This window comes from Rhinolophus hipposideros (genome assembly GCF_964194185.1).
Source record: "Rhinolophus hipposideros genome assembly, chromosome: 4".
Taxonomy (NCBI): Eukaryota; Metazoa; Chordata; class Mammalia; order Chiroptera; family Rhinolophidae; genus Rhinolophus; species Rhinolophus hipposideros.
In genome coordinates, this window is record NC_138050.1 from 51748921 (window position 1) to 51775614 (window position 26694).

The 26694-nt window shown below is 49.0% G+C and overlaps 1 protein-coding gene across 11 annotated transcripts in view; it reads right to left on the reverse strand.

The window, feature by feature from the left end:
• Positions 1 to 26694, reverse strand: part of MCF2L (MCF.2 cell line derived transforming sequence like) — a 171680-nt gene that overhangs the window by 25840 nt on the left and 119146 nt on the right. For all 11 annotated transcript variants that reach the window (XM_081046581.1, XM_081046578.1, XM_081046576.1 and 8 more), the window contains 6 exons: positions 14775 to 14865; positions 6204 to 6323; positions 4129 to 4245; positions 3458 to 3607; positions 2352 to 2476; positions 1286 to 1400 (listed from right to left, as the gene is read on the reverse strand). In XM_081046581.1, coding sequence (XP_080902707.1) covers positions 1286 to 1400; positions 2352 to 2476; positions 3458 to 3607; positions 4129 to 4245; positions 6204 to 6323; positions 14775 to 14865 — 718 coding nt within the window. The remainder of the gene's footprint in view (positions 1 to 1285; positions 1401 to 2351; positions 2477 to 3457; positions 3608 to 4128; positions 4246 to 6203; positions 6324 to 14774; positions 14866 to 26694) is intronic.

A 26694-nucleotide genomic window follows, 5' to 3' on the forward strand; every position in this document is an offset into this window, starting at 1 on the left:
ACTGTATGATTTCATTTACAGAACATGCTTGAAATGACAATATTATGGAAATGGAGACCAGATTAGTGGTTGCCGGGGTTCAGGGGTGGGGGTGAGAGGGAGAGGGGTGTGTCTATAAAAGGGAAACACAGGAGATCTTTGTGGTGATGGAACATTCAGTACATTGACTGTGTCATGGTCACTACCCTAGCTGGGATGCTATGCTTTAGTTTGGGAAGACTTCACCACTGGGGGAAACTAGGGGAAGGGTACGTAGGATCTCGCTGAATTATTTCTTACAACTGCACTTGAATCTACAATGCTCCCCAAATAAAACATTTGATTGTCTGAAGAACCTTCCTCAGTCCCCAAAGTAAGAAATGACCATCCTTTCCAGATGCTCCCAGGGTGTGTTGGTCACACTGGCGAGCTGGCGTTACTTCTCTGGTCTGAGTCAGGGAGGCTGCTTCACCTTGTCTCCCGAGCTGGATCCCGTGCCCCTCCTTAACAGTGCTCAATGAAGGCTGCTGAACTAGAGCCCACCTTTTCCAAAAGGTGATACTCATGACTCTTTGCGGAGGCCTCGAACTGGAGGATGGCCCCCTCAGGACTGTTCACTGGTCCTCCTCACCTGGCACGTAGATGCTACCTCGCACACTGAACTCAGTGTGGTCACTTATTTCCATGTATTTATGATTCCTCCTTCTTGACCAGAGAGAAGTGTTCTGAGGACAGGACAAGTGTTGTCATGAGGTCTACGTTGCCCAGCACCAGGGGTAGACCCCAGGGAAGTCTCAGTGTATGTATTCCACATAAATAAATGATTACCAGGCTTCTGGTGACGTGGCCATCTCCAAGGCTCTAACACAATAATGGCGCATACCTTCAATATAGCCCTGTCATACTGAATCCAAGGACGGACCGTATCTTTTATTTTTGTATACCCAGGGCCCATGCCAGGCACATAGTAGGCACACGTTGGAGGAAAGAACATACAAATGACCATAAAGGGAGAACAAAGGCTCCTTGGCTAATTGACAAATAATGCAGAAGACAAACATGCCAAGGAACAGATTGTACATAACCTTTTGTATATAATGATTTACTCCTCAATCACATAGTTCAAGGTTTAGTTCAGCTTGATCTTGCAGCTCCATATGGCTTATCGAGACTATTCTGCATTGAGCCATAGTCCACTGGGTAACTTGGTTTTTAGCACTGGGGTCATCCGGCCACATACTGGCTTCCTGCACCCAGAATGCCAGGTGCCCACCTACAGGTTCTCTGCATGCTCTGGGCCACTCACCTCTCGAAAATCCTGCTCGAAATGCCGCAGCTGCAGACACTGTTCCAGTTTTTGCTGATGTTTTGCCCAAAACTCATCAAAGGCAGCCTCGGTTTCATTTAGCTGGGCCAGGAGCCTAGGAAGGGAGAGAGGAACCTGTGCTGTGTGTGGGAGTAGCATGTGGCGGTGTGTGAAGAATCACCCCCTGCAACACGAAGTGGGGTGGGGCTCTGTCTTCACGCAGCCTTCCCAAGACCCTCACCTCCTCTTATCACAGGCACTGCAGCACAGGATTTGCAGGTGGCGTTTCTTTAGGTCCCATTAACATGAGAGGGAGAGGCATATCAGAGGCATAACTGTAGTCTGTTTCCCTGCCTCACCAGGCCTCATCACGCTGGGACGTACTGATACAGCCTCTTGGGGAGGGCAGCTTGTTAATTTTTAAAAGGTCAAGATCGTAAAGGTTTGGGCTTATTATTTATAACTTTGAGTCAGGGGTAAAGGAAGCAGCAAGCTACCACAATGCACATGTGGGTGAAGAGCTGCAGGCCCCCATTTACTGTCACCTTTCCCAAACCTGAGAACCTGTATGTGCCAGACACTGTGCTGGATAAGTGGGTTAAGATAAGTGCTGGATAAGATAAGAGCCCACTGTGCTGGATAAGTGTGAACTGATTTGATCCCACACCCATCCTGTAAGACGTGCTCAGGTTAGCCCCATTGTGTGGATAGGGACGTGAGTGAGTGCTGAAGCTCTACAAGCTTGAACAAGTCACCACTGTTCTCCCTTAAATGTCTCCTCCATGCTTGTGAAAAAAAGAGTGATTGCTCTAAGAAACCTTCCTGCCCAGATAAGCTGCTTTATTTGGGATTTGGAAGAAAAACATTTCAGTGGTAAGGACCCTGAGTTCTGCTTGCTTCTCTTTCGAATGAGGAAATGGAGGCTCAGAGAGGTGACAAGCCAGTTGGGGTGGGACCTCCTGCTCCTGCTTGTCTGTCACTCTGTCCTCAGCCCACGGCCTCTCGTTTCTGCAGAGACCAAGCACCTGAAATGCACCCCCCTACCCCAGCAGCCCGAGGCCCTCACCTCTGCACGGTGGTCTGATTGTCCAGCTGGTCCTGGTTTAGGCTCTGCTCTGGGCTCTTGACTAGAGGTTCTCGTATGCTCTCCAGGATGCTCTGCCCCTCGTCCAGGGCCAACCTCATGTCCTCCTGCGGGAAGATGACAGCACCTCTCACCCCAGGTCCACCCACACCCCGGGATGCTGTCCAGGTCGGAGACAGAGGTGGGCTTCATGGGCATCCCCCCTGCGAGGGGAATGGGATTGTGACGATGAGCAAGGTGGGCACAGCACCAGCCAGAGTGAAATCTTCCTAGGCCCTCTGTGCTGACCTTTTGCATCTATGTTCCACTTAGAACTGGGGAAGGAAGACAGGTGTTGGGGAGACTCCTTTCCCTGTGACCAGGGCAGAGCTAGGGTTACGGGTCACTCAGGGGCAGCAGGATAAAGTAAGACAGTAACAGGACACCAGACCGCTATATGCCTGCTTCTGCAGCTGTCCTCATTGCCAGGAGCAAAAGGGAGGGAGGGGTTCTCTTGGCGTGGGTGGGAGGCAGTGCCTGAGGACCACCGGCGGGTCACAGACACTGCTTATTCAAAACCTGTGCCATGCAGATTGGGCCAGGGGTGCGACAGACCCAGGGAGCACCGCTCCGTCTGAACACATTTATCCAGGGAGTGATAGTACCTCCAGGAGTACAGTGACTACTTTATGAATTTCAACCTCTCCGAGTCAGTCCCCCTGTCTCTGCCTGCTGTCTACGGGATCCCAGGGGTAGAAATCCTTTTTTGGTCTACTAATAACAACAGAAACACCTAGATGGAGGGCCTTGCAATCCAGACAGCTCGGGAGTTTGTTCAGCGAGAAGCCGCCTGCGATGCCTGCGTTAGTCAGCTTCCACAAGTTACTCAAGCCAACCGCGAGGTGTCTGTGTTTATACTGGTAGTATTCCTTACACTGCTTCTAAAAAGGAACGTGTTTCAGTTCTCATCACAGAGGTTCCCCAACTCATTAGCATCAAAAGGCATCTTTGAGGCCTCTTCAATTCTGTCTTACCTAATGCCGACATTGGCTTTCTCCCCCACCGTCTTGCAGGCGGGACGGAAGCCACCCCCCAGAAGCCGCACATACCTTCGCTTTGTCCTTCTTCTCCATGTGTGCGCAGAGCACCGAGCTTGTCGATTGGACATCATTGGGCAGTTCCGTTTCGGCCAGCTCGGTCCCAAAGGACTGCAGCATCTGAGCCGTCTGTTTGACCATGAGGGCGAAACTTTCGATTGCCTTGGGAAGAGGGAAAACTCCATCACCAAACTGTATGCACCACACCCTCCTGCTGCCTGAAAAGCACCACCAAGGACCAGTCGGGGCATCTTCAGAGGGGACAGGGCCACAGCAAGCCCGATCTACATAAAATAAATACCTTCCCACTGGTTTCTTAGCCTCACGACTTCTTCAGAAACATACCAGACACTCTTTACATACGCTTTCATCACCTAGAGTCATTCTATGCTTGAGGTCTCTCTCCTTGTTAAGAGAGGTGTGAGTGCTGCAAACTACAATATGGGGTTTCTCTTTCTTTTCTGTCTCTGAGCCTGGAGAAAGCCACTCCCAAATTTATTACTCATGTTATTTCTTTGGATGACTAAGGTCCACTGAGACCATCTTCTCATTCTTGGGGAGAAAACTTGGGTTAACATGAACATGTCTTTGAAAAAGGCAGCATCGAAACGCAAAAACAATTCTGGTAAATTAGGGATTATTAAGAACCACAACCCCCACCAGAGAGTGCCGGAAAGACTCACCGTGCGGTGACACAACCACCTGGTGTGGCAGTAATCCAGGGTCCCACCCAGGTCCTCGGTCAACTGGGACTTGTCGATGTAACCGTGTAATTCTGGTACTGAGCTCAGCATTATGACCTAGAGGAGAAAGAAAAAACGACCCCATAAAAAGAACGCCCAGCAGCTGGAGGGAGGAATTGTTCTCCTGCTGGTTGCTAAGGGTGGCGGTGTGGACAGAATTCACTGGCTTTGGATTGGGTTTAAATCCCAGCTCTACCACTTACTAGCTGGTTGACTTTAGGCAAGTTGCTTATTGTCCCTGTGCCTCAGCTTCCTCATTTGTGAAATGGGTATGTGGTGACTGATCTTGCCAGATGACAGCCACCGAAGACATGTAAAACCCTTGACAGAGCTGGGCACGCAATGGACCTTGGGCATCTGATAGGCGTTTAGATGTAACTCTGTCCAGGGGAGCTCAGCATGGTAAAAAACAGTGCTCTGACTCGAAAGCAGATCATTCTGTACCTGTTCCTGTTGAAACCATGAGAGGTCATTGCAGGCACAGAATCAGTTCAGCACCCTTAGGGGCACAAGTGCCTTTATGGGTGAGCACGTGGTTGCAATGACTGAGCAAGCTCTTCCACACAGGACAAGTTTTTATTTTTTAAAAAGTTTTCTTGCCCTTTCTGAGGTCATTCTGTCCATGAGTTTTGGGATAAAAATATAGCCTTTGCTTTGCAAGCTGTCACACAGATACTACAAAATAGGTCTTCAGAGGTTTAGCCCAAATGTTATTAGAAACCAACTCGTGTATTATTAAACACTGTATTAGTTTAAGGCAAGGTTCTCCCCTAGGTGATTCTGCCCCCCAAGGGACACTTGACAATGTCTGGAGACAGTTTTGTTTGTCATGATGTTAAAGGTGGTGGTGCTGGCATTTGTTGGGTGGAGGGCAGGGGTGCTGCTAAGATCCCACCATGTACAGGACAGCCCCACCACCGAGAATAATCGTGTCCAAACTGTTAACAGTGCCATTAAGATCCCCTGATTGAAGCATGATCTTCATTTAAAAAATAGGATAAATGTCAATTTAGAGTAGAAACAGTTCTTAACAGAGAAGACTCTGACTCCATTCTCTCTTTGCTCCTCTAATAAAACTATTCATATACTGCTAAATAACCCTGATTCATGACCAGCCTGACCAAAGACCGGTTGATTAGGCAATCTAAGGATTTAAGTCACCTTCCTTTATGATTTTTGTATCTCCATTAATGTCTTGTCCATGCTTCACATATATATTTAACCATGACAGAAAAGGTGCAAGGACTCACTGTTTTTCTTAACATTTTCTATCTAGCCCAGAGTTCAACACACAGCACCAAAATATTGACATGAATGCATTTTTAACAACAGCATTCAGATTGGGCTTTCTGTAATTCTAAAGAATGATCTAAAATGGGTCAATGAGTTGAAGATGCTGGCAATGATTTTTGTGAAACCTGTTTTTGACAACTCACTAATTTGTTCCATTTTGCTGGGCCATTACCAGGGAGCACCCCTTTGCTGAATCTGCCCTGTGTCTAAAGTAAGGAGATGAGCTAGGGATCTCCATGCAGGGCCAAGAGCCACCCAACGCTGCCAGCAGCTCGGAGTTCTCTCCGCAGGTCTGGGAGCTACTTGGACCCACTTCTCCGGCCCCTCTATTGTCCCCGGGGACTGGCAGAGCCCAGCCGTTCCTCAGAGGAGGTGGGTGACGGTGCTCAGCGGATTGTGCTCTCTTGTTCTTCAGTTTGACTTGCTGTAAGAATGTTCTAGACTTGTGGCTCCGATGAAATGCCTGTACTTTTATGGGGTGATCCATCCAAGGCCATGCTTTGCACAGTCCACTGGAGGAGGTGGAGAGTGGCATGTGGGAATGAAGAATCATGCTGCTCCTGGTAGTGTAAGAGGAAGTACAATTTCCGACTGAGTTGCTTGGGGCTTTATTTATGCCCACAGCTCGGAGGTTAGCACCTTGAGAATTTCGATTATCATAGATGGGCCAAGAATGCAAATAATTCAGTTCTGCCTACAGAGCTAAAGCAGGGTATACTTACCGGTACCTTCATCTTAAAGTCATCTCTATTGAATTTGAAAGCCAGGTCAGAGAGAGTCCTTTGGAAAAATCCTGTTGGGCGCAGAACAAGGACGAGCTGCAGGTTTGCTGGGAAGGATGCCTGTAAGAAAACAGAAGGGCAGGGGCACTGACAGTGGACAGCTGCAACTGCTGAGATTGGGTCCCTGCACACCCGCAGCTGATTGCACAGTCTACGTGGAGAAGACCCGGCTTACTGCGCCAGGCATTTTCAACATGGCAATGTCATACTAAGATAAAAATGGTTACAGAGAATAGACTCTGTTAGAGGCATCACCATTTCTTAAAAGAAAAGGAAAAAAGTCACAGTGCTTGGTACAACTATACTACGCTGCTTATAAACTTAAAAGTCAAAAGCTTATTATACTTGTTATAGACTGAAGTGTGACCCCTAAAGTTCATATATTGAAGTACAAACCCCCAGGGTCTCAGATGTGAACTTATTCAGAGACAGGGTCTTTACAGAGACAATGAAGCTAAAATAAGGTCATTAGTGTGGGCGCCTCACCCAATATGACTGCTGCCCTTATAAAAAGAGGAAATTTGGACACAAAAAACGCACAGGGAGAACACCATGTAAAGATGAAGGGAGAAATGGGTGATGTGTCTACAAGCCAAGGAATGCCAAACATTACCAGCAAATCACCAGAAGCGAGAGCATGGACCAGATTCTCCCTCATAGCTCAAAGGGAACCAGCCCTGCCGATGCCTTGACCTTGGACGTCTGGTCTCCAGACTGTGAGGCAATATATTTCTGTTGTTCAAACCGTCCGGTCTAGCAACTTTGTTATAACAGCCCCAGGGAACTAAGACACGTGTCAAATAGAAACAAACCTATCTAGACACATATATGTGTTATCTAAAAGAAAGATAAAAATAAGCTTACACCCTAGAGCACACGCGTGCACACACACACACAGAGATAAAGTTATGTAAATATGTTTGGTTACCAGCTCTGCTTTTAAGGAATGTGACCTTGGGCAAGTTACTTAACCGCCCTGTGCCTCGGTTTCCCCATCTGTGAAATAGGGATAACAAAATGTCTTCCTCACTGCATGCTCTTGAGGGTTAAATGTCCTGATGCATGTGCAGTGTTTAGTATAGTGCTCGCACAAAGTGCTAAAAAATGTGGTGATGACAGATATATAGTAAGAGGCTATTCTAGATGCCAGATTATTTCCAGATGTTGAAATCCAGGAAGACCCCATTACTAAAACAAGACATTTTGAAGCAAGTGAATTTGATTTCCAGAGAATGAGGCTAAATGCACCTAAAATATAGTATGTAGAAAAGAATGGCACAGCTCTAAGGCCAGAAAGGGATATGCCAGGACAGAATGGAAGACGAAAGCCAACTCACCACAGTATCTTGGCTAACAGGTTATTCCTGGGCCACACTCTAATATCCATGCTGGTCTCAGCAAGACTGGCAGAAGTGAGCCCCCAAGAGCATGGAACTGGGGAGCCCCCCCATCAGGTATCAGTGGGTGGCCCATCTGTACACCAGAACTCACAACATCTGTGGCTATTCCTGGGCTACGTCATAAGGTTTCAAACTGCCACCCACTTACTGGTGATACCCACACTGTCTGTGGCCTGGCAGCTCCCTGAGCTTCCACCTGAAGGTCCTGGATACCTGCCAAGTACCTCCACCATCCTCTAGGAACATTGAGGGTGGTGCTAAGACTTCAGTGAGTAGGGCACATACCCTTCCAGCCTGCAGCCCCCTGGGAGGACATGCTTGTGTCCTCCCAGCATGTCTGTATGCCACTGTCACTGCCCGGGAGGACAGGGACCACGTGTCCTTGGTCGTCAGCCCCTTAGCAAGTGCTTGCTAAGTGTCTACAGCTGCGTGGACAGGGAGGTGAGCTGAGAGCTATCACGGGGTGCCATATTCCCAGCCATGGTCTCCACATTCACCCACGATCTCCCGCTGGACCCACAGCTGGGCCTGGGTAGGGTTATTCTGAGGCGGATAGGGTGTCACTCGGCCCTGCTCCCTGTGTCCCACCGTCACACTCTATACTTGGACACAAACCTCTCTACATCCTGTGGGAGCACACAGTGCAGCGGGGGACATGTGATTGCTTGACACCAGTCCAGGAGGAAACTGAAAAATGTACCCCAGTGAGCAGTGATCTCTCCATTGGTCCTGCTCCCACTGACTCAGGCCAACGCTCATGCAGTTCAACTCCTTTGAGTGGGAAGGAAACAACTCAGAGAACCACACGGAGAGTTGGAAGTCCTAGGGTAGATTCTGGGTCACTTATCAACAGGCAGACTATGCAAACCTGTCACCACCATTTGTGAAAGTGGCCACCACTATTTAAGGAAAACCTCTTTATGAAAGTCTCTTTCTGGAGGTGACAGTGAGTCAGACTTTTCTAAATTTCAATATTGTTTTTATCACCCTGATTTATACCTCATGGCAGATGTGCTCTGTAAGGATGACAGTTGGAACTTACGTGACAAACTACGCCCTTGTCCTTCTTCAGTGATTTCACTTAGATTAACTCAACCCAGGTGGCCAGAAAACTCACTGGCAGTGGAATTCACCCACTCCATCCCGACAGGAAAGGCAGCAGCCTTGCAAAGCCTGCGGCTGGAGGTGATGCTCAGCGTGACAAACAGTTCATTCCCCTCCTTTTCTTTGTTTTAGTTTCCATTTCTTTAAGTTATTGCATCTTTATGTTAAAGAGAGTAATTGTGAGAGCCTAGCCAAGTGAGAAGGCCTTAATGATATACACAAACATACATTTTGAATATAAACAACAGTAAATTAAAATTTCTCTCGGTTGGAGCCAACCATATGTATTAAAAGCTGGAGACAATTCCAAAATAAAAATTTTATTTTAAAAATAGAGGTAATTAGATGGAGGATTTGGGATGAAGGCTACCAAATAACATCTTTTTGTGACTTAGTCATTAATCGAGTAATCATAAAAGGATTATAACAGGTTTCTATGTAATATGAAAGCAATATCATTTTCTGGGGCTGACACTGATTGACTTTGGGACCATGTGATAACTACATGAATATAATTTGGAGATAGAAAAAGAGGAGTTAACTGGCTTCTGAATTAATATTTTTAGAGGCTTGTACAATGAAGCAACAACACAACTAAAACCAATAAAATACATTAGAAACTGTGGGACTGTGGAGCTTTGGGGGATGCTGTTTGAAACCCCCCCCAAGGTCAAGTCATTTCCTTAAGTCTGCTCACAACCACATTTATCCAGGCTGACAGTATATGCTTAATGTCAAACGCAGCAGCTGAAGCCTGACCAGTGACTTCTGTCTCACAGTAGACAGAAAAAACACACCCCACAAGCTTGTGTAATAAATATAAATCTGAAAGTTTGTGTTTTGGTGTTAAGAGATAAAAAAAAAAACCCAAAAAACACAAAACACAAAAAACCTCGGAGTCTGAATCAGAGAGGGTGAGCAGAGGCCTCCCACTCCCAGGGGTGCTCCTGAGGAGGTTTGGACGAGAGCACTTAGGATGGGGCATCTAAGAAGACCCCGTCGGTGAATAACGGTAAGCTTATCATAAACATCACTAAGAAAAAGACATTTTAATGGAAAAGAAGTGGGAAGGACATAATCTTTGGAAGAAGGACAATCATTAAACCGAATACGCTCAACATTACAAAACTCGCAGTGTCTGCTCTTCTTTCTAGAATGCTCTGTGTGGACCAGCCCAACTTGTGTGCCTGGACCCCTGGTGTGGGGAAGGAGCTCAGCCTTGCAGACAGACCCCCAGGCTATCCTACTCCATCAGTAGGTGACCATAGCCCTTTGGAGCCCAGTGTCTCTACCTGCAGTGTAGGGACGATAAGCACAGGGAAAGCAGGAGTGAAACTGCACGTGTAAAAGCCTTCTCCAATAGAGCCTAGGATTCAGGAGGAGCTCATTATTACTGGACCCCGTTCCCTTCCACCAAAGTGGGTTCAGGGTGGTGCTTTGCATTTCTGCTAAACTATGTAAGTATTTGTTCAAAGCAGACCCATTCTAAGAAAGCTTAGCTATGCAATAGCTGGAGCTGGGCCTCCCAGGAGCCACGGCTGTGCACTATCCATTCTGGCTTCCAGGCCCTGCGGTGAGGGCAGTGCCTCTCCCTTGTTAACCTGCACTCCACCCCCTGACCCCTTGGAAGGATTCACGACCACTGGCCTCCCACCTTCACTGTGTCCCAAAGGGCATGCTGATCGCCCCCTCTGCCAGGACAACTCTTCCTTCCCTTCTGACTTTCGGTGGTGTCACCTCTGCCGAGAAGCCCACCTGGTGCTCACACTGCCCCTGTCTTCACCTCCATTGGGTGCTCGCCAGCCTGTGCTTAGACCTCGGGTAACTGGCACACAGTAGGAATTCACTGGCATTGTTTAAGACAATATGATTTTGTCATATATAGTATATTTACTGGATGACCTGAAAATCCTGAGTCCTTCAGATACTTCATTCTGTACCCTTTCTGCACACACACACACAGCTTTGACTCTGGGAAAAGCCAGAGTTCTGCCCCATGCAAAACGACTTTAAACTCAATTTTCTTCAGCAGCATGTGCTAGGATATAGATTTAGCTTGAATTAGGCTAGCTCTAAACACAAATATGTACACTCTATTACAAACCCCTCCAATGCTAACACACACACACACTCACATTCACACTTATACACATATATAGCAGATGAGGATTAAAATTTGAAATGGAATCCTAGAAGAGTATAGTTAAATAGTCACAAAAGTTACATATATCCCAGGACAGTCCAAACTTTGAACTAACTCTTGGACAAAGAGTGATGTTTGGAATCTCAGGTTTGGGTCTTGTTTCTACCTGTGTCCCCCAGCTGAGAGCATGGTCTGCGACAGGTATGCACACACGTCTCCCAGTGCCCTGCCAGAGCTGATGCACACTCTTCTTGACGAAAGCACGTAAGTCTGATTTGAGGGACATTGGACTTTGGCTCCTGCAATGTCTTATTTTTCTATTCCAAGCCAAGCTGAAGGCATCCAAAAAAGAAAACAGAACAGCCCAAATGAAGGGAAGCTCAGCTCACGAGACAGCACACATGGTGGCTAAAAACAGCCCCAAATAACATGGCATTATGTAAGCGCTGAGTCCCACTGGGGTGTCCAGACACACTGGAGACAAACAGCGCCTCTGCCACAGGCTTGCTTTTGTCACACCTGCAGCAAAGTGGCCCGGGCGCCCCAGGGAGTCCCATGCATGTGCGAATCCTCCTGAGGGCACTGGCCCGGCTGACGCGAGGCGCTTGTTTCCCCAAAGCCCCCCTTAAATGAGAGCACTGGCCAGATGAAGGGGCCTTTCTGGGTTCATAGCCCAAGTGATGGCATCAGTGCACCAGCTCTGCCCTCCCCACTCCCTGGCATGGGGACAACTGTGCCCGTTCTGTTTCCCATCTCTTGGCCCCACTGCAGAGCCATGGTGGAGATCAGATCCGATCCCAGGCTGGCATGGACATGTGCACAAGGAGGGCAATAGGGCCTGGCTCGCAGCGCCTGGACCACCCCGAGGACCTTGGCACTATCTCAGGCACCTCCTAGATGCTTGTCTGGCATCTCTGCGAATAACCCTTAGCGCAATGTTCTGTCAACTGTCTGCACACACTTGGCTGCACACTTCTTGCTGACACCCCATTTATATCCCCAATATTTTGCACAGTTCCAGCCACAGGCAGGGTCTCAATAAATATGTTGAATACATGAAGAGGATTTTTGGCATTAATTTGATCAGTAAATTCCTATAACAAAAAGCAGTGGAGTTTAAAGAGAATTTTCGACAACTCTTCTGGGAAAATGCTAACTTCTGGGATTTCCAAACCAGTGTTGGATGACGGTGAGACTTACGGGAAAAAGGATCAAAAAACAAAACAAAACAAAACAAAAGAAAACCCTATATTTTTATTATGTAAGACAACACAAAAACTCATAGACATAGACAATAGTTTAGGGGTTACCAGAGGGTAAGGGGGAAGGAGGGTTTTAGAAGAGGGTAAACGGGGTCAAATATATGGTGATGGAAAGAGAACTGCCTCTGAGTGGTGAACACACAATGTGAGATATAGATGATGTAATACAGCATTGTATACCAGAAATTTATGTAACTTTACTAACAATTGTCACCCCAATAAACTTTAATTTAAAAAACAGAATCAATGCAAACATAAAAACTCAAACACCAACTTTTCAGTTACGATTTTCACAAAACAAAGTTTTCAAAGTGAGCCAGATCACTTCAGAAATGCATCTGATTATGAACTTGATGGTGAATAAAACTCTGATTATACTTGGCAACTCGAAAGCTTGACACTAACAGCTAGGACAGGATGGTCCTGGACCCTACTGCTGAATTGCAGGGGGATCTGAAGGATTATTTCTGCTTTAAAAAATAATGTGTCTGTTTCTAAAAACGCAATCCTGCATGTGGGGACCCGCTTGTTTCTAACCAGGAGCCACTGATTGACTCGAGAGACATTTATGGCGAACGTGTCTCACACAGGGCCTGGGCTGGGAGCCAGGCCGCACAAAGATGGATGGGGCTTGGCCTTGACTTTAAGGAACCCGGGGTGTGCAAACAAAGAACGACTGTGCACCGCCATGAAGCAGAGGCAAAGCAGGAGACTCTGACGGGAGTGCTGCTCTCCTGGGAGGCTGGGAGAGAGGCTTTAGAAGAATGAAGAGAAGTCACTGGGGTGAGGGCATTCTAGGGAGAGGCATGTGTGCAAAGGCACCGCCGAGAAGCACTTTCCAGCAAAGATGAGAGGCCTGGCCCCCAGGCGCGTCCATGACAAAGAGGTCCATGTGGTACTAGCATGTCTCAACAGTGATTTAAATCAGTGGTAGGTAAATGTGACAGGACTGGATGGATAACGTAGATTTTAAAACATTATTCTTATAACAGTATTACTTTTTAAAACAACCACATACTTAACTAGGAACTTCTTGGTATCCAACCCAAGGCATTTGTTGTAAATCCATTGTGCATCTGACTCAAGCTTTCTTACAACTTAATTCTTAAGGTAGCCTGCCACGTGACATCATGTGCAAATTTATTTCAAAATTTAACATATTGAAGCTGTTACATCGGCTATGAAATGTTGATGGCATATCAACAGTACTTTGCAAGTTTCTGGGGATTTTAAAATAAAGGAAAGCTGATTATAGAACACGTGTTTCTTTTGAAACACTCTGAAGCGCTTTGATTTGTGTCACATAAATGATGTCACGAGAAGTGCGTGCCAGGTGGGAACAGGGAATAGGAGACATACAGGGGCAGTGCAGGGACAAGCTTTATCAGAAAGACAAAGGTGGAACCCAGCAGCCCAGAAATAGGTTTGCACCCAAAATGATCTAAGTTGTAAGAGCCAGAGCAGATACCGAGCCTTTAATTATTGTTAAGATGCATTAATGAGGCAGCCCACAGGGAAGGAACCAATTCTTCCACTCTACCCAGAACCACAGCACGGCAACCTCTCAGAGGCCAAACCAAAGATGGTTGAACGCAATACCCAGAACAAGAGGCTAGGAGAATTTCCCTATCAGCGGTTAGGTTTTAAAGAAATGCTTGGGAACAGCAGAGCCACCACAGCCGAGAACCCCGGTCACAGTCACTCTGGGTAATTAATTCTGCTTGCCGACAATCACATTTTTCATGCCTTTGGCTCCCGGACACAAGCGTGGGTGAAACTCAGCATGGTGAGAAGTACTCCTCAGTGGAGCTCGTGAGTGGGGGTGGAAAACAAGATTCAAGGGCTTTCTGCTTCCTTAGTTCTTCCCCCCTATATTATTACTGCAGGCTAAAACCAGCCATGGCGACAACCACAGACTAGCTGCTCTTCTGCCCTGAAGGGCAGCACTCAGTCTGCAAACCAACCCTACAAATGTAAAGATAAATTCCTTGGCAGTGGGGATTAGTAAATGCAAGAATGGATGACCAAGGAAGGGCAAGGCATCTGATTTAGTCGTAAAACTAAAGAATAAATAGCCCATTTGGAAAGGAGAAGATCACTTAGAAAAAGCTATTCAATATAATTTCAAACTTCTAGTCTGAAGATTCTCTGTAACACACTCAACGCTGGTTCAGGACCTCGTGCTGCATTTGAGAATGAACACAGTGAAATCCTGAGCATCTCACACACTCGATGGTCAGAAATAAACCAGCTGCTGGAATTGCTTTCAAATATAACAGGCTCCCTATGAGTTAACCCATTTGAGCACACACACACACACACACACACACACACACGCACGTGTGCGCACACATGCCCTACCTCCTGGAGGAATCCAAAGAGGTGGGGCTCCCAATGCCCCTTGGCCCAGACTCAGACCACCCTGGGCTGGTGCCCTGAGCTGGCTGCACCCCATGGCTCTGTGCTGCACTGGGCTACACGGGCCAGCCAGAGCCCTAATTGCCACCCAGGCAGAAAGGTCGCGAGAAGAGAAACGCTGCTGTCACCCAGCCCAGGAGAAGAGTAGGTGGGAGCATCACAGAGCCCAGGCACCGACACTTACTGCTATTCGCAGGACCGATGCCTTCACTGAGGTCCATTTGTCCTGCCTTCGGTCTATGACCAGTATGAATCCGATGCCAGCATCTTGTAAGCTGAAACGAGGAGGAGAAATATCTGCATTTAGTGTGTGCAGCAGGAAGATAGGCTTTCATGTAATCTCTAAGAAAACCTTATAATAAAACGATTCCTCCTATAATCCTTATTCCACTTCCGCACTGCAAGGTAAAACGCTTGCCAAGTAGGCGTCTGAGCAGACTGCAGCATTTCCATAAGTCTCATCCGGGCAATTTCCAGAACTTGCTCTTATTTAAAGATGGACAGATATTTTCTGTGTGTTGCTTATTTCCTTCCCAGCCTAACACCAACCATCTCACAAGGAAAAGATCAGGCAGAACTCTTCTTTCCTGGAACTCAATTCTTGTTCCATATCAAGAGCCGAGTCATTTTCCTTTCTGGGTTGACCAGCTGGCTGAATCCTCCAAAACAAGTTTTATGACCCACATATCACGTTACTCCTAGCATCTGAGCTCCTCGTGTTTGTCCACGTTAGAAAATCACTCTTGATGGCATCGCTACAACTTTGGGAGAAAATCCCCAAGATGTCTGAAGGCTCAAAAGCATCTGTTGGAAATGGGAGGGGAGATATGGCTTCCTGCAACAGCAACATCTGAGATAAAGATAATACCGAGTCGCTGTGTAATGATAACCTCCGTCCCGACATAGCCTAATGCAGGAGCCTGAGTCGCAGTGCAGAAGCCAGGAGGTCCGCTGCCGTTGGCTACTCTCACATCCAAGCCAATTATGTAACGCCAGCAGCTGCACTGCCAGCCAATCCATGTGGAAGCAAGAGGGGCAGCCTGAGTCACTGACTGGCATCGCTAATTTCCAAGTCTCTGAACCTATCTAAAGGAGCCACTTCTGGGTTCAAAGGAAAATCAAAATTATATGGAACAAATATAAATGATGCACTCGGTGAAAGTGCACTGCCTGCTATAAACGTTATGTAATAAAGCCAGAGCTGTCATATCTAACATCTTTTCCTGACTCTCAGATTTAATGATGGTGATGGCGATATACAAAATGCACACGTGTGTGGGTGTGTGCACACACCTGTGAGAGCACGTGCTGTGGATTCTCTGTTCTTGTCCACATTTGACGATGAAGAACCCTACCAGTTTGTAGTAATCTGGTACAACGACAGCAAAAGACTTAGAGTAAATACACAAATCAACTTCAGCTTTCATTGAAAATAGCCGTTCTGCTGTTGATATTAGAGCCCATGGGTGCACGCACAGCGAGAAGTCCATGATTCTGTTTCATAGCTCTACATGGTGCCTCAGACAGAACTGTCTTCTGAGCTGGCTTAGTTCTTATGGAGGTAAAGATTTTTTTGTATATCATTTGAGTTTCAGTGCCAGGAACCTAGATTCACAGCTGTCTTGCTCCCCAATGCACCCCAGCAGCAAGTGCTCAACACAGATGGCAGCCAACTTGCCTGATTCGGGCTGGGCAGGTCAGATAGGAAGTTGAGATGGAACAGAAACCCTAGGCCCTGGGCCCAGACTCTTCTTCTGGGAGGAGGGGTTTCTTTGTTCTTCAGTGTTGCTACTGGCCAGCCAGCACACTAAAAGCTTGACAACTATTCTTCCTTTAACCTCATCACAACCATATGAGGTAGCTGAGAGATGAGGCACAGCGGGGTTAAGTCTTTTGCCCCAAAATCACATAGGTGGTGAGCACAGATCGGGTGAACCTATGGTCTGGCTCTGAGTTAGAACTCTCAGCTGCCTGCGTACTGCCTCCCAGGGCAAGTCCACTCTGCAGAACAAAGAAGCTTCCTCCTGCCCCTCCCATCTCTGGACTGCATTCTAACATTGGGCCAGGCAGGGGCCTCCTCAGGAGTCCCTGCACCACTTCTGGGTATCGGGGGACATGCTGAGGGAACCCGGCCCCAGAAGCAGACAGCAAAGATGCCCACACAGCGGAACCTAGCTTGGGGCCCAGGAGAACTCTCCTCTGTGCCCCCTCCTCTCGTCTCCTACCGCATGTTGGGAATGCTGACTCAGAAGCACATAGACTCAACAAACAGAAGGCATCTTATGTCAGGACGTAGAGACCCTTCAGGCTTCCCATGTGCTCTCACTGCAGCCCCAGAACAAGGCAGTGTGATCTGCCCCATTTCCCAGCAGCCCATGGGGTCCCATCGCTCCACCTGACATCACGTGAAGGGGGTTCTGGATCTGCTCACAGGAGTGAAGGATCCGGAGCTCAGGAAGCCCTGCTTCTGCTACACCCCCTCCCCACTCCCACATCTGTGACCTCATATGCCCAGGGGACAGGGCGGCTCATGCTTGGATCTCAGCAGAAGCTGCCCACCCTAAGGTTCCTTGTGTGCCAGGCCTTGGGCGGATGGCGCTGAAGGTGGTGGCAGTGGAGTAAACAGGGAACAAACAGGGAGTTCAGAAACTGGCAGCCACATCAAGCGTCCTCGTACCCTGGGCACACATGGCCTGCAAAACACAGATGTTGGCCTCTAATCTCGAAACACTTGGATTGGAGTGCTGCCCTGGCCAGCTGCCCAGCAGCTGAGTGAGGCCGATGAGCTCACTTTTGGCGTAAATCATCAAGAGGCACAGAAGTTGAATAAAGTCTCTTTCTGGGATTCACCCTTTCACTGGAACCCTCTCTATCACCTCAGGGCTTGCTGGTCTTGGGCACCCATGGGCCTGCTAACTCCACCTGGGGGTCCCTCAGAGGCCGGTCCGCCGTGGGTCCAATCTCCCCATCACTAGGTGGGAGAAGTGAGCAGCATGAGAACAGTCCAGAAACAAGGGCTGGGCGTCCCTGCCAGTGAGTGAGGTCTTTTTGTCACCCGGCATCACATTTGTCTAGCTCTTGGCTGAGCTGCATCTTGTTCCCTGGAACTGGTAGGAGAGTGTGGGACTCAGTCCCTCCTCCCCCACTCCGGTTTAGACCCAATTTATCTCAGAGCAGGGACAGGCGGAGACACAAAGAGAAACCAGGATGACAGAGGAGGAAAGGCATTCACAGAGAGAATAGCCCTAGTGGGGAGAGATGAGGGACGGAGGGGGTGTGAGGAAATGGGCCCACAACGTGCCTGCTTCTCCAACTGCAATGTGCATCCAAGACTCAGGAAGGATTTGTGAAAATGCTGATTCAGGCTCAGGAGGCCAAGGTGGGGCCCACCTTATTGCATTTCTAACAAACTCCCAATGCTGCTGAGGCTGCTGGTCCAAGGATCCCGTACCTTGAGTGGCTAGTCCCATAGACAAGCCCTGAGGACTTCCTGTGCTGGGGAGAGATGCTATGTTTGGGTGCTCTGAGCTTCTGCCGAGAAGAAGAGCCTGGAAGGAGGCCGGGGCACCTGCGGTGGCTGCTAGACACCTGGCACCATCAGAAAGCGAGGATGGGAAGGAGGGGGGTGGTGGGCAGCAACAAGCCCACTCAGGGTCAAGGCTGGGGAGACATTCAGGTGGAGTGGAGCAGGGCCCCAAGGAGGGCAATGTGGGGCTTTGGAGGTGGGGCATCAGTGTCATGACGGAGGGCGGAGAGCAAGCGGAGGTAAGCACTAGGCTGGAGAGGGGAAGTGCTGACATTGGTGATGGGCCAGGGCTGTTTTTAAAGGAGAGGCCCGTGGGAAGAAGTCTCCAGGGACTGGAAGGTCACTCCCTCTCCAGGCTGAGATAATGGGAGTGGGAGGTCATACCTTGCCCACAACAGCCAGGAGGGGCCAGGCCAGGGCTGGGCTTCACAAACCCTCTTGCTGGGCCTAGCCTCAGCCCCCACGCCTGTTCTCTTCCCCTTCTCAAGGAAGCAGGGCTTTCAGGAGACAAAGAAAGGAATCCTAGTTATAGGAATAAACAAAAGCACCAGTGAAGTACAGAAACAGGTGAACGTGTGAGGAGACCCTTGTGGAGCAGAATTTAAAAATGTGTTCTGACCAATGGCGCCCTCTTGTGGTTGGAAGTGAGTCCCACATGTGACCCAGGCAGGCCCTGGGAGCCTCATGTGGGAATATGGGGGGTAGGCCAACTTTCACCAGCTGCAATGTGGTTACAGTGACTTCCGGGGAGCCTGCCACCCTCTCTGAGCCCTGGACATGGCTATATGTCCCAGTCATCTGTTGGGATGTATGTGTGGGAGTCGCGCCTGGCCCAGGGTATCCTGAATAATCTGAAGGGTTGGGAGCCTGAGGATCTAACTCTCAATACACTAACCGAGGGCTCAAGTGTGTCTTTCTGGTTTCCTAAAAACCAGGATGACAAGACAGTCTTAAGACAGCCCTGCCCTGGGGCAAATCCTTTAATGCTGGGGTGTTTATCTTCTCATGAGCATGTGGCTAATTCCTGCTCAACCTGTACTTTTAAGCCTGGGAGGGACCGTCACACAAGGGGGCCTGACAGGCTGAAGGCATCGCAAGGGGTTCACTGGCATCTGTGGCCACGCTCTGCATGCTTCTGAGTCTTGGGGCCCTCTGTGAGAGCCCCCACCCCAGGTTCCCCTGCCACCCCAGTGCTGCCCCAGGCTGGAGGGTTGGGTGGCAAGCGGCTGAACCAGGTATGAGGTTAGCTGATGCTGAGTCTCAGCAGGCTTTGAAGCCCCTGCACTCCTGAGAGGACAAGAAGACACTACTCAGATAAAGCGGCCATATTTAACCCCCAGTTACAGAGAAACCAGGATGTAACTCTCTACCTCTACCTTTCTTTTAGAATTAGGAATTAGTGGCCTCACTGCTTGAAAGATCTTAGCTATGATTACCCAAACCTCTCCGGAGAGACCCAGAATGGGCCTTGCCCTGGGTTCTGTAGCTGATTTGGAGTATACTGGGAAGGACCCGTTACGCCAAACCACATCGGTCCTTCCTGTGCAGCAGGGAGAGCTTTTGGTCCCCTCAGATCTCTGCTAGCCAAGAGATCTGATGTGTTGCTGCAGAAACTCTGATCTTCCCAGGAGTCATCATCGCTCCAGCGGTCTGCTCTGAGAGCCGAGTCCGCTGACCCTGACCACAAACCCCACGAGGGCTGCATCCTGTCTGTCTCCGGCCACGCCTAGCCCAGACCTACTCTCAGCATGCCCAAATGAATGAATGAACGTGGCACTGACCAAAGCATCAGCCCTCCTCTTCAGCGTGTCCACACCTACAAGGCCTCTGATTTCGTCTCTGCCCGACCCCGAAAGGGAGCATGCCACCACGGTACTGCTCTGCTTCCCAGATTTCTCCAGCCCGTGGAGGGTGGTGTCCCTTTGTTCCAGTGCTGAGAACCCCAGAGTCTGTGCCTCCCTGCTGATGTCAGCCAGTCCCTTGCCTGGGTTTAGTCCCTTGATTCCCCATCCTCAAGGAGCATCCAAAGCCTACTTCCAGCCCCACTGGCTTTCCAATCTTCCTTCCATGAGCAGTGAAATGACCTCCTTAGTTGGAGTTACAACTATCCTTTAAAGAACTTCAACTTGTTACTATTGCCACTGAGAGTTTGAGCCAGTCTATAAAAATGAACTCAGTCGCACAACTTGCAGCAACAAGCTCAGAAAACCAGCCCAGGCAGCCAGCTTGCCGTCTAGAAGTCACACTTATGGGAAGTTGACCACTATCTGCCTCAACAATCCAGAAACAAAACAATTGTCCCATAGCAACCGGCCCCTAAGAATCTGGACATTTCAATAACTGCAGCTTCCCCAACCTTTGTCCCTGTTTGCAACTCAAGACCAATCAGAGAAAGCCGAAAATGCTCCCTAACCATGCTGTACCCATATGTCTTTTGTGGGTGCGGCAGCTGCTCACTAGGGCGGGACACTGGCCGTTGCGGGTGGACCTGGACCTGAGGGTCCAACATAGCTGGAATGATATTTTCTGGAATGTAAACATCAACAGGTCATAACAAGCCAGGTAGGCTTTGACACAGTCTGATTCTGTGGGAAGGGAGAAGGCGCCAGGTTTAGAGAGGAACAGAGCCTGACTGCATGTTTTTCTGAGTGAACCCACAGCTCCAGGTGGGTCTCACTCCACTCTATGCCCAGAGCTCATGGCTCGAAGCTGGAGAACAATGAGGAAGCCTCTTCCCAGTGTGAAAGGACCGTGGTGATACTGGGTGCCCTGGTGAGTGTTCTGGGAGACACCTCTAACAAGACCTCTCAACCTGGTGCCGGGACCAGGACCGGAGGAAACAAGGCCAGTGATGGGGGCGAGCCTCAGGCCAGGGTATGCTCTTCCAGGAGGCAGTCACAAGCTGGCATCCATCCCAGACTGTCCCTGGCAGGTGGTGGGACAGGCATCAGGTGCAGCTTGTCCCATGGGAGGGAAGGCTCCGCTTCACTTAAGGGCTGGGTAGGATGTCAGGGCCCTGGCCAAGCAGGTGGGTCCTGAGAGGTGGGCCAGCTCAGAGGGGCCAGGAGATGGACAGGGCCAGGTGGCTGGGTGGGGGTGGAGGCAGGAGGGGCAGCATGCAGGGGAGAGCTGCAGCTGGAGAGTGCGGTACACATAGACGAACGTGCAGAACACACGGGGTTTGGCTTTAGGCTGGGCCCACTCTCCCCTTCCCGGGCCTCCACCTGACTGTGTTTCCTTGCTTTTCTCTCTCTTTTTCATCCCGTACTTTGACACTGGTCTATAAAAGTTAGCAAATGTTAAAAAGACTTTCTTGTATATCCTTGTTTTCCTGTTGTTAGGAAAATGCTGCGGCCACGTTTCTCTGCCCCTGTGATTTATCTGCCCAGGTTTAAATCCCGTGACCCTGAATATGTTTCCTGAGCATCTGATTCTGAACGTTTCTTTACTGGCTTTTTCTTCTCTCTTCTTACGATTCAAACACTTACCCTATTATAATATAATTTGTGCAATGTTTATCTTAACACTGATCAACTTTTCATCCCAGATGGCAAAAGAGCAAGAGAAACATCAAATGCTTAGGGAAAAAAAAAAGAACTCTCCCACACACCGTCATGTATAATACCTGTTCTCAAAGTTACACGCAATCCCCGTTGGGGCTGGCAAGTGAGATGCGTACAAGATGAGCTACAATGAAGAAGCCAACATGCATTCCTGGCCCTGGTCTACTCAAGCCTACACAGGGCAGGAGGAAAACGGAGCATCTCACCTATTTTTCAAAGACTTTTCTAATCGAGCTCAAAAACATAGCTTCCTCCACCAACAGATGAATGGATAAACAAAATGTGGCACATCCATGTAATGGAATACTATTTGACTTACAAAGGAAGGACATTCTGACACATGCTACAGCATGGACGAACCTTGAGGACATTATGCTCGGTGAAACAAGCCAGTCACAAAAAGACATACACGGCATGAATCCACTTCTGTGAGGTCCCTAGAATCATCAAATTCGTAGAGACAGAAAGTAGGATGGTAGGTGCCAGGGGCTGGGAGAGGAGAATAGGGGGGTTAGTGTTTAATAGGGACAGAGGCTCAGTTTGGGAAGATGAGAAGGTTCTGGGGATGTGTGCACAACAATGTGAATATACTTAACACCACTGAACTACATACGCCTAGAAATGGTGAAGATGATAAGTTGTATATTATCAATATTGTACCACAGCTTAAAAAAATGCTATAAAAAACAAAACGAACAACCACATACATTCTTTAAATACATTAGAAGAAATGAAAAGGTGCACACCACTGGCCAGTTCTTTGTAATCATGGAGTGGACTGCCCCCGGGGGCATAAAGGCACCAGCTTGAGAAGTCAGATCTAGGCTGAGGACCTTCTGGAATCTGCTCATTACCTGCCTTGGGTTCGTGCTCAGCCCCAGCTGTCCACCTTTCGGGCTCCTGCTCCGAGCACAGGTCCTGGACGTGGCAGCCCTTCCTCCCCCGTCCTGACTCTCCGCTGCTCACCTGCAACCCGGAGCTTATCTGGCTCCTTCATCCACCAGGACCCACCTCAGGTGTCTCCTCTCCAGCTGGAGCTGAAACTCTAGCTGCACAGGCTACCAGGCGAGCTGTGTTTCCTTCTCTGCACCATCCCAGCCCCCATGGCGTAGATGAGCTAGCAGGGGCATCTGCGGTGGCAAGGAAAGGGCTTCCCAAACCCTAAGCCCACATTTCCAAGAGTTTCCCTCACTACATACTTAGAAATGGTTAAGATGGTAAGTTGTATGTTATGAATATTTTTCCCGCACAGCAGAATGTCATTGTTTCCAAGTAAGACAAGGGCCATGGTTTCTCCTCATGGGCAGGGGATTAGGTTAATAATCTCTTGGCCTTTCCTCCGTAAATAAAGGGCATAGCTGCTGTCAATGGAATACCACCCTATCACAGCCCACGTGCTCCAACAGATGGAAACGTTCCACATCTGAGCTGCCCAATACAGCAGCCACTGGCCACCTGTGAATTGAAATATGGCTGGCCCGACCCAGGGAACAAACTTTTACATTTATTTGGTTTTAATTGTTAAGTTTAAATAGCTATGTGTGGCCGGTGGCTCTCATACTAGACAGCAGAGACAGAGAAAGATCATTACACCAAAGGAAGAAGACTCGAGGAGATGGGCAGCTGCTGGCTCCCCCAGGAGAACATGAGACGCAGAGACAGGACGTGTGTGCAGGAGGTCACCGCAGTGAGCAGTGGTCACTGAGCTCCCAGAGTTTCAGACTACGTGGGGCCATGGGCTGAGCAAAGCCATTGGACAGCAAATGGCAAGACTGGCCCTTTACTTTCTAATTATATGGGCGGGAGGGGAAAGGATCACCCAGCCAGAGTGTCTGAGGACTATTACAAACGGGATCACTTTCAAGCTATCTGATCTCATAAACAGAATGCAAAACCCAGCTAGGCTGGGAACATGGCTGTTCATCACAGCAGGACTCTGACGGGACCAGTGAGGGAAGGACTAACAGGCACAGACTCCGAGTAGTTGGTCCACCTACACCAGAGGCTGTGATGCAGCCACTGAAAGAATGAGGCAAAAGGTGCTGCCTAGAGCAATGTCCATGAGACCCTGTGAACTAAGAAGAGGAGGGCTGTCATCTGCCGTGTGTGCTGCCCCGTTTCGGAGGAAGCATGTGGACAGGATAGAACAAAGTCATGATTTTCCCCAAACTGACAGAGTTAAGAGTTAACACTCTGAGGGAAGGAAGCAGAAGGTAAGGCGGAAGCTCTTTTCTGTGTGTATAGTATGAAATGTGTGCATTCACTCACACATTTTTCAATCTTTATATTGAAAATTCAACTGGAGATCATGCTGGCAGTGAGAAGTAAGGTGCTTCCAAGGGCTGAGGTCTGGCTGGCCTGAAGCTTACATAGCATGATGGGCAAGCACCTCTTGGAATAAGCAGCTCAGGCAGCTGGCAATGGGAGAGTGAGGCAGCTTGGGTCTATAGTTAGTCTTAGAATTAATACATTAGCAGTGCTCAGAACTCTAGACTGGGAGTCTAAGATTACATTACATTCCTGTTCCATTCCATATGCATCTGCCTTTCTCTTCCATATGGGCCATGCGACCTGGGTGCATGTGTGTGCCTGTGTGTGTGTGTGTGTGTGTTTATGCACGCATGCCAGTGCGTGTGAGTGTCCGTGTGTGGCATGTGTGCATGCATGTTTATGTATGTGTTGTATGTGCACACCTGTGTGCGGATATAGCCCTGTGTGCACGCCTCTTATCAGGGTGAATGTGGCCCATCGTTGAAAACCAACTGGGGGATCAGCTGTTGTCTCCCAGCAGCGGGTGATTCGGACCACGCCCATGGAACGTCCACGTCACTGTCAGCTTCCACTGACACAGACAGCTCCCGAATTGTATTTTAATTGGGTTGAGGCCAGACTGCAGCAGTAGGGGAAGGTGATCCTCTTGATATTATCTCCCAAACCTTGGGTAGAGGAGGTGGCTGAAGCCCCCGGAACCCACCACAGGGGAGGTTCCTGCAGGATTGCCGAGTGGAAATGCAAGGCCAGCGCTGCCATCGCTGTTTTGCAAAGAAAAGCCAGAAATCTACTCTCTCAGTGTTGGCAACCCTGTGCATGTGTGAGCGCACCAGGTGTGCATGTGGGTGTGTGTATACAGGGAGGACTCCATTCACAGATCAGAGTGAGTTTGAAACGTTCCTTTTGCCGCAGTGAAGGGTAAGAGGAGATAAGGGGGTGGGGGCGGCGGTTGGGGGTTGGAGGTGGAGGAGAGATCCAGGTTCCTGCAGTGGAGGGATGGAGAGGGTCAGGGCCTGGAGCCTCAGCATTCCTGCCCACTGCACGGGCTCCGTAATCCCCACCGCCATTCACTGAGTCCTGCACTCAGACGAGGTGCACAAAGAAATCAAATGATTTCTATAAATCAAATGGCTAAGTGCAAAAGAAATCAAACAGTTATTGCTCTTTCTTTGTTGTTGTTGGATAATGTCTATCAGCATCCACATGCTGTTATTTCTCTCATCTTAAAAGAAAATCCCGTCTGCCTAACTCTCACCAGCTAACTGACCTATTTCTCTGCTCCTCTTAGAAGCAAAATCCTGGAAGGAGGTGTCTCATCTACTGACTCAGATCCCTCTCCTCTCATTTTTATGGAATTTACTCCAGTAGGCATTTTACTCTCTACCCGTCACTGTTAGTGTTCCCAAAGGCCTGTATGTCGTGAGAATCCCATTGAATTCCTCATTCTCATCTTATTTCACCCATCAGTAGCACGACCATATAATGTACTAGGACACTTGAGAGGGAAGGGGGCCATAAGTAGTTGTAGGCATAGCATGGCCAGTGACCTATCGACCTTTTGACCTATGGCATGCCCCCACGGCCCTACAGGATCTGGGTGGTGCCCTCCTGGGACCCCACCTTGCCCTGTTGCATTTCCTCTTCCCACTGACTTCCTCCAGCTAGAACACCTGGGCCTCCCACTGCCCACCCCTAGGTCCTCACCCCCCAAATGCCCACAGCTCCCAAATCCACACAGTGGCTGGGGGCTCACCCCAGAGTTCCAGACCCCCCTCACACCACCAGAGATACCAGCCCTCAACCTGACAGGTCTCCCTGGACATGCAAGTGACATCCCAAACCTAATACGACCCTCCTACCTGTGCCTTCCTTTCTTGGGTGACTGTCCTCAGAACACTGTCAGTCAGGCCATCTCTAATTCCTCCCTCCCCTCCTGTTCGCGCCTCGGGGCCTTTGTGAGGACTTGTTCATGAGGAGGCTCCCTCGATTCCTGTAAGTCAGCTTCTCACGGGGGCGTCCCTCTCACTGCCCCTCCTGGCATCCCTCCTTTCTCTCTCCCGCCTCCTTTTTCACAATCCAATCCTGTGTACATCTGATTTAATTTACTGAGAACGTACGCAGCAGGGCTTTATGTATTTTGTTCACTGTGGGGTTCATATTGCCCAGCACACGATAGACAGAGACGGGAAGACGTGGCCAGAGCACGTTCCCCGGCCTTTCTCTCAGGTGTGTAACTGTCTGTGGGGAGGTCACAGGGCCGCTGTCCGGGGCCAGGCATGTGCTTCACCATCACTCGTTCTCTCAAGTCCATGGGGTTGTCCCCCACCCAGGCCTGGCAGATGATGGCACACAAGCCCCGCTAGGAATTGCAAGGGTGTAGGCATCAGAGCTGCAAAACCCAGCCCTCTAGCCACGGCGAGCGCTCAAAGGGACATCCCCATCGTGTGGCCACATTGGCAGGACGCCAGCTGATACTCTAGCTGATACATCAGACAGTCCTTCCATGTCCTTTTACTGAGTCATTTTTCAAAAGACAATAATTTGCCTCATGTTTACATACGTCTGCTACATCTGGATGAAGATTGCCTGTTTCAGTGCAATATTTCACAATGTTTGGTAACTACTAATCAAATGTAATGGCTAAAATTGGGGCTCCCATCATTTGCATTAATACCAGAAGGCAAGCTAAAATCAGCCCATACTATATTTTTTAAAAGGATAAAATTAATGCTTGGTTAACAACT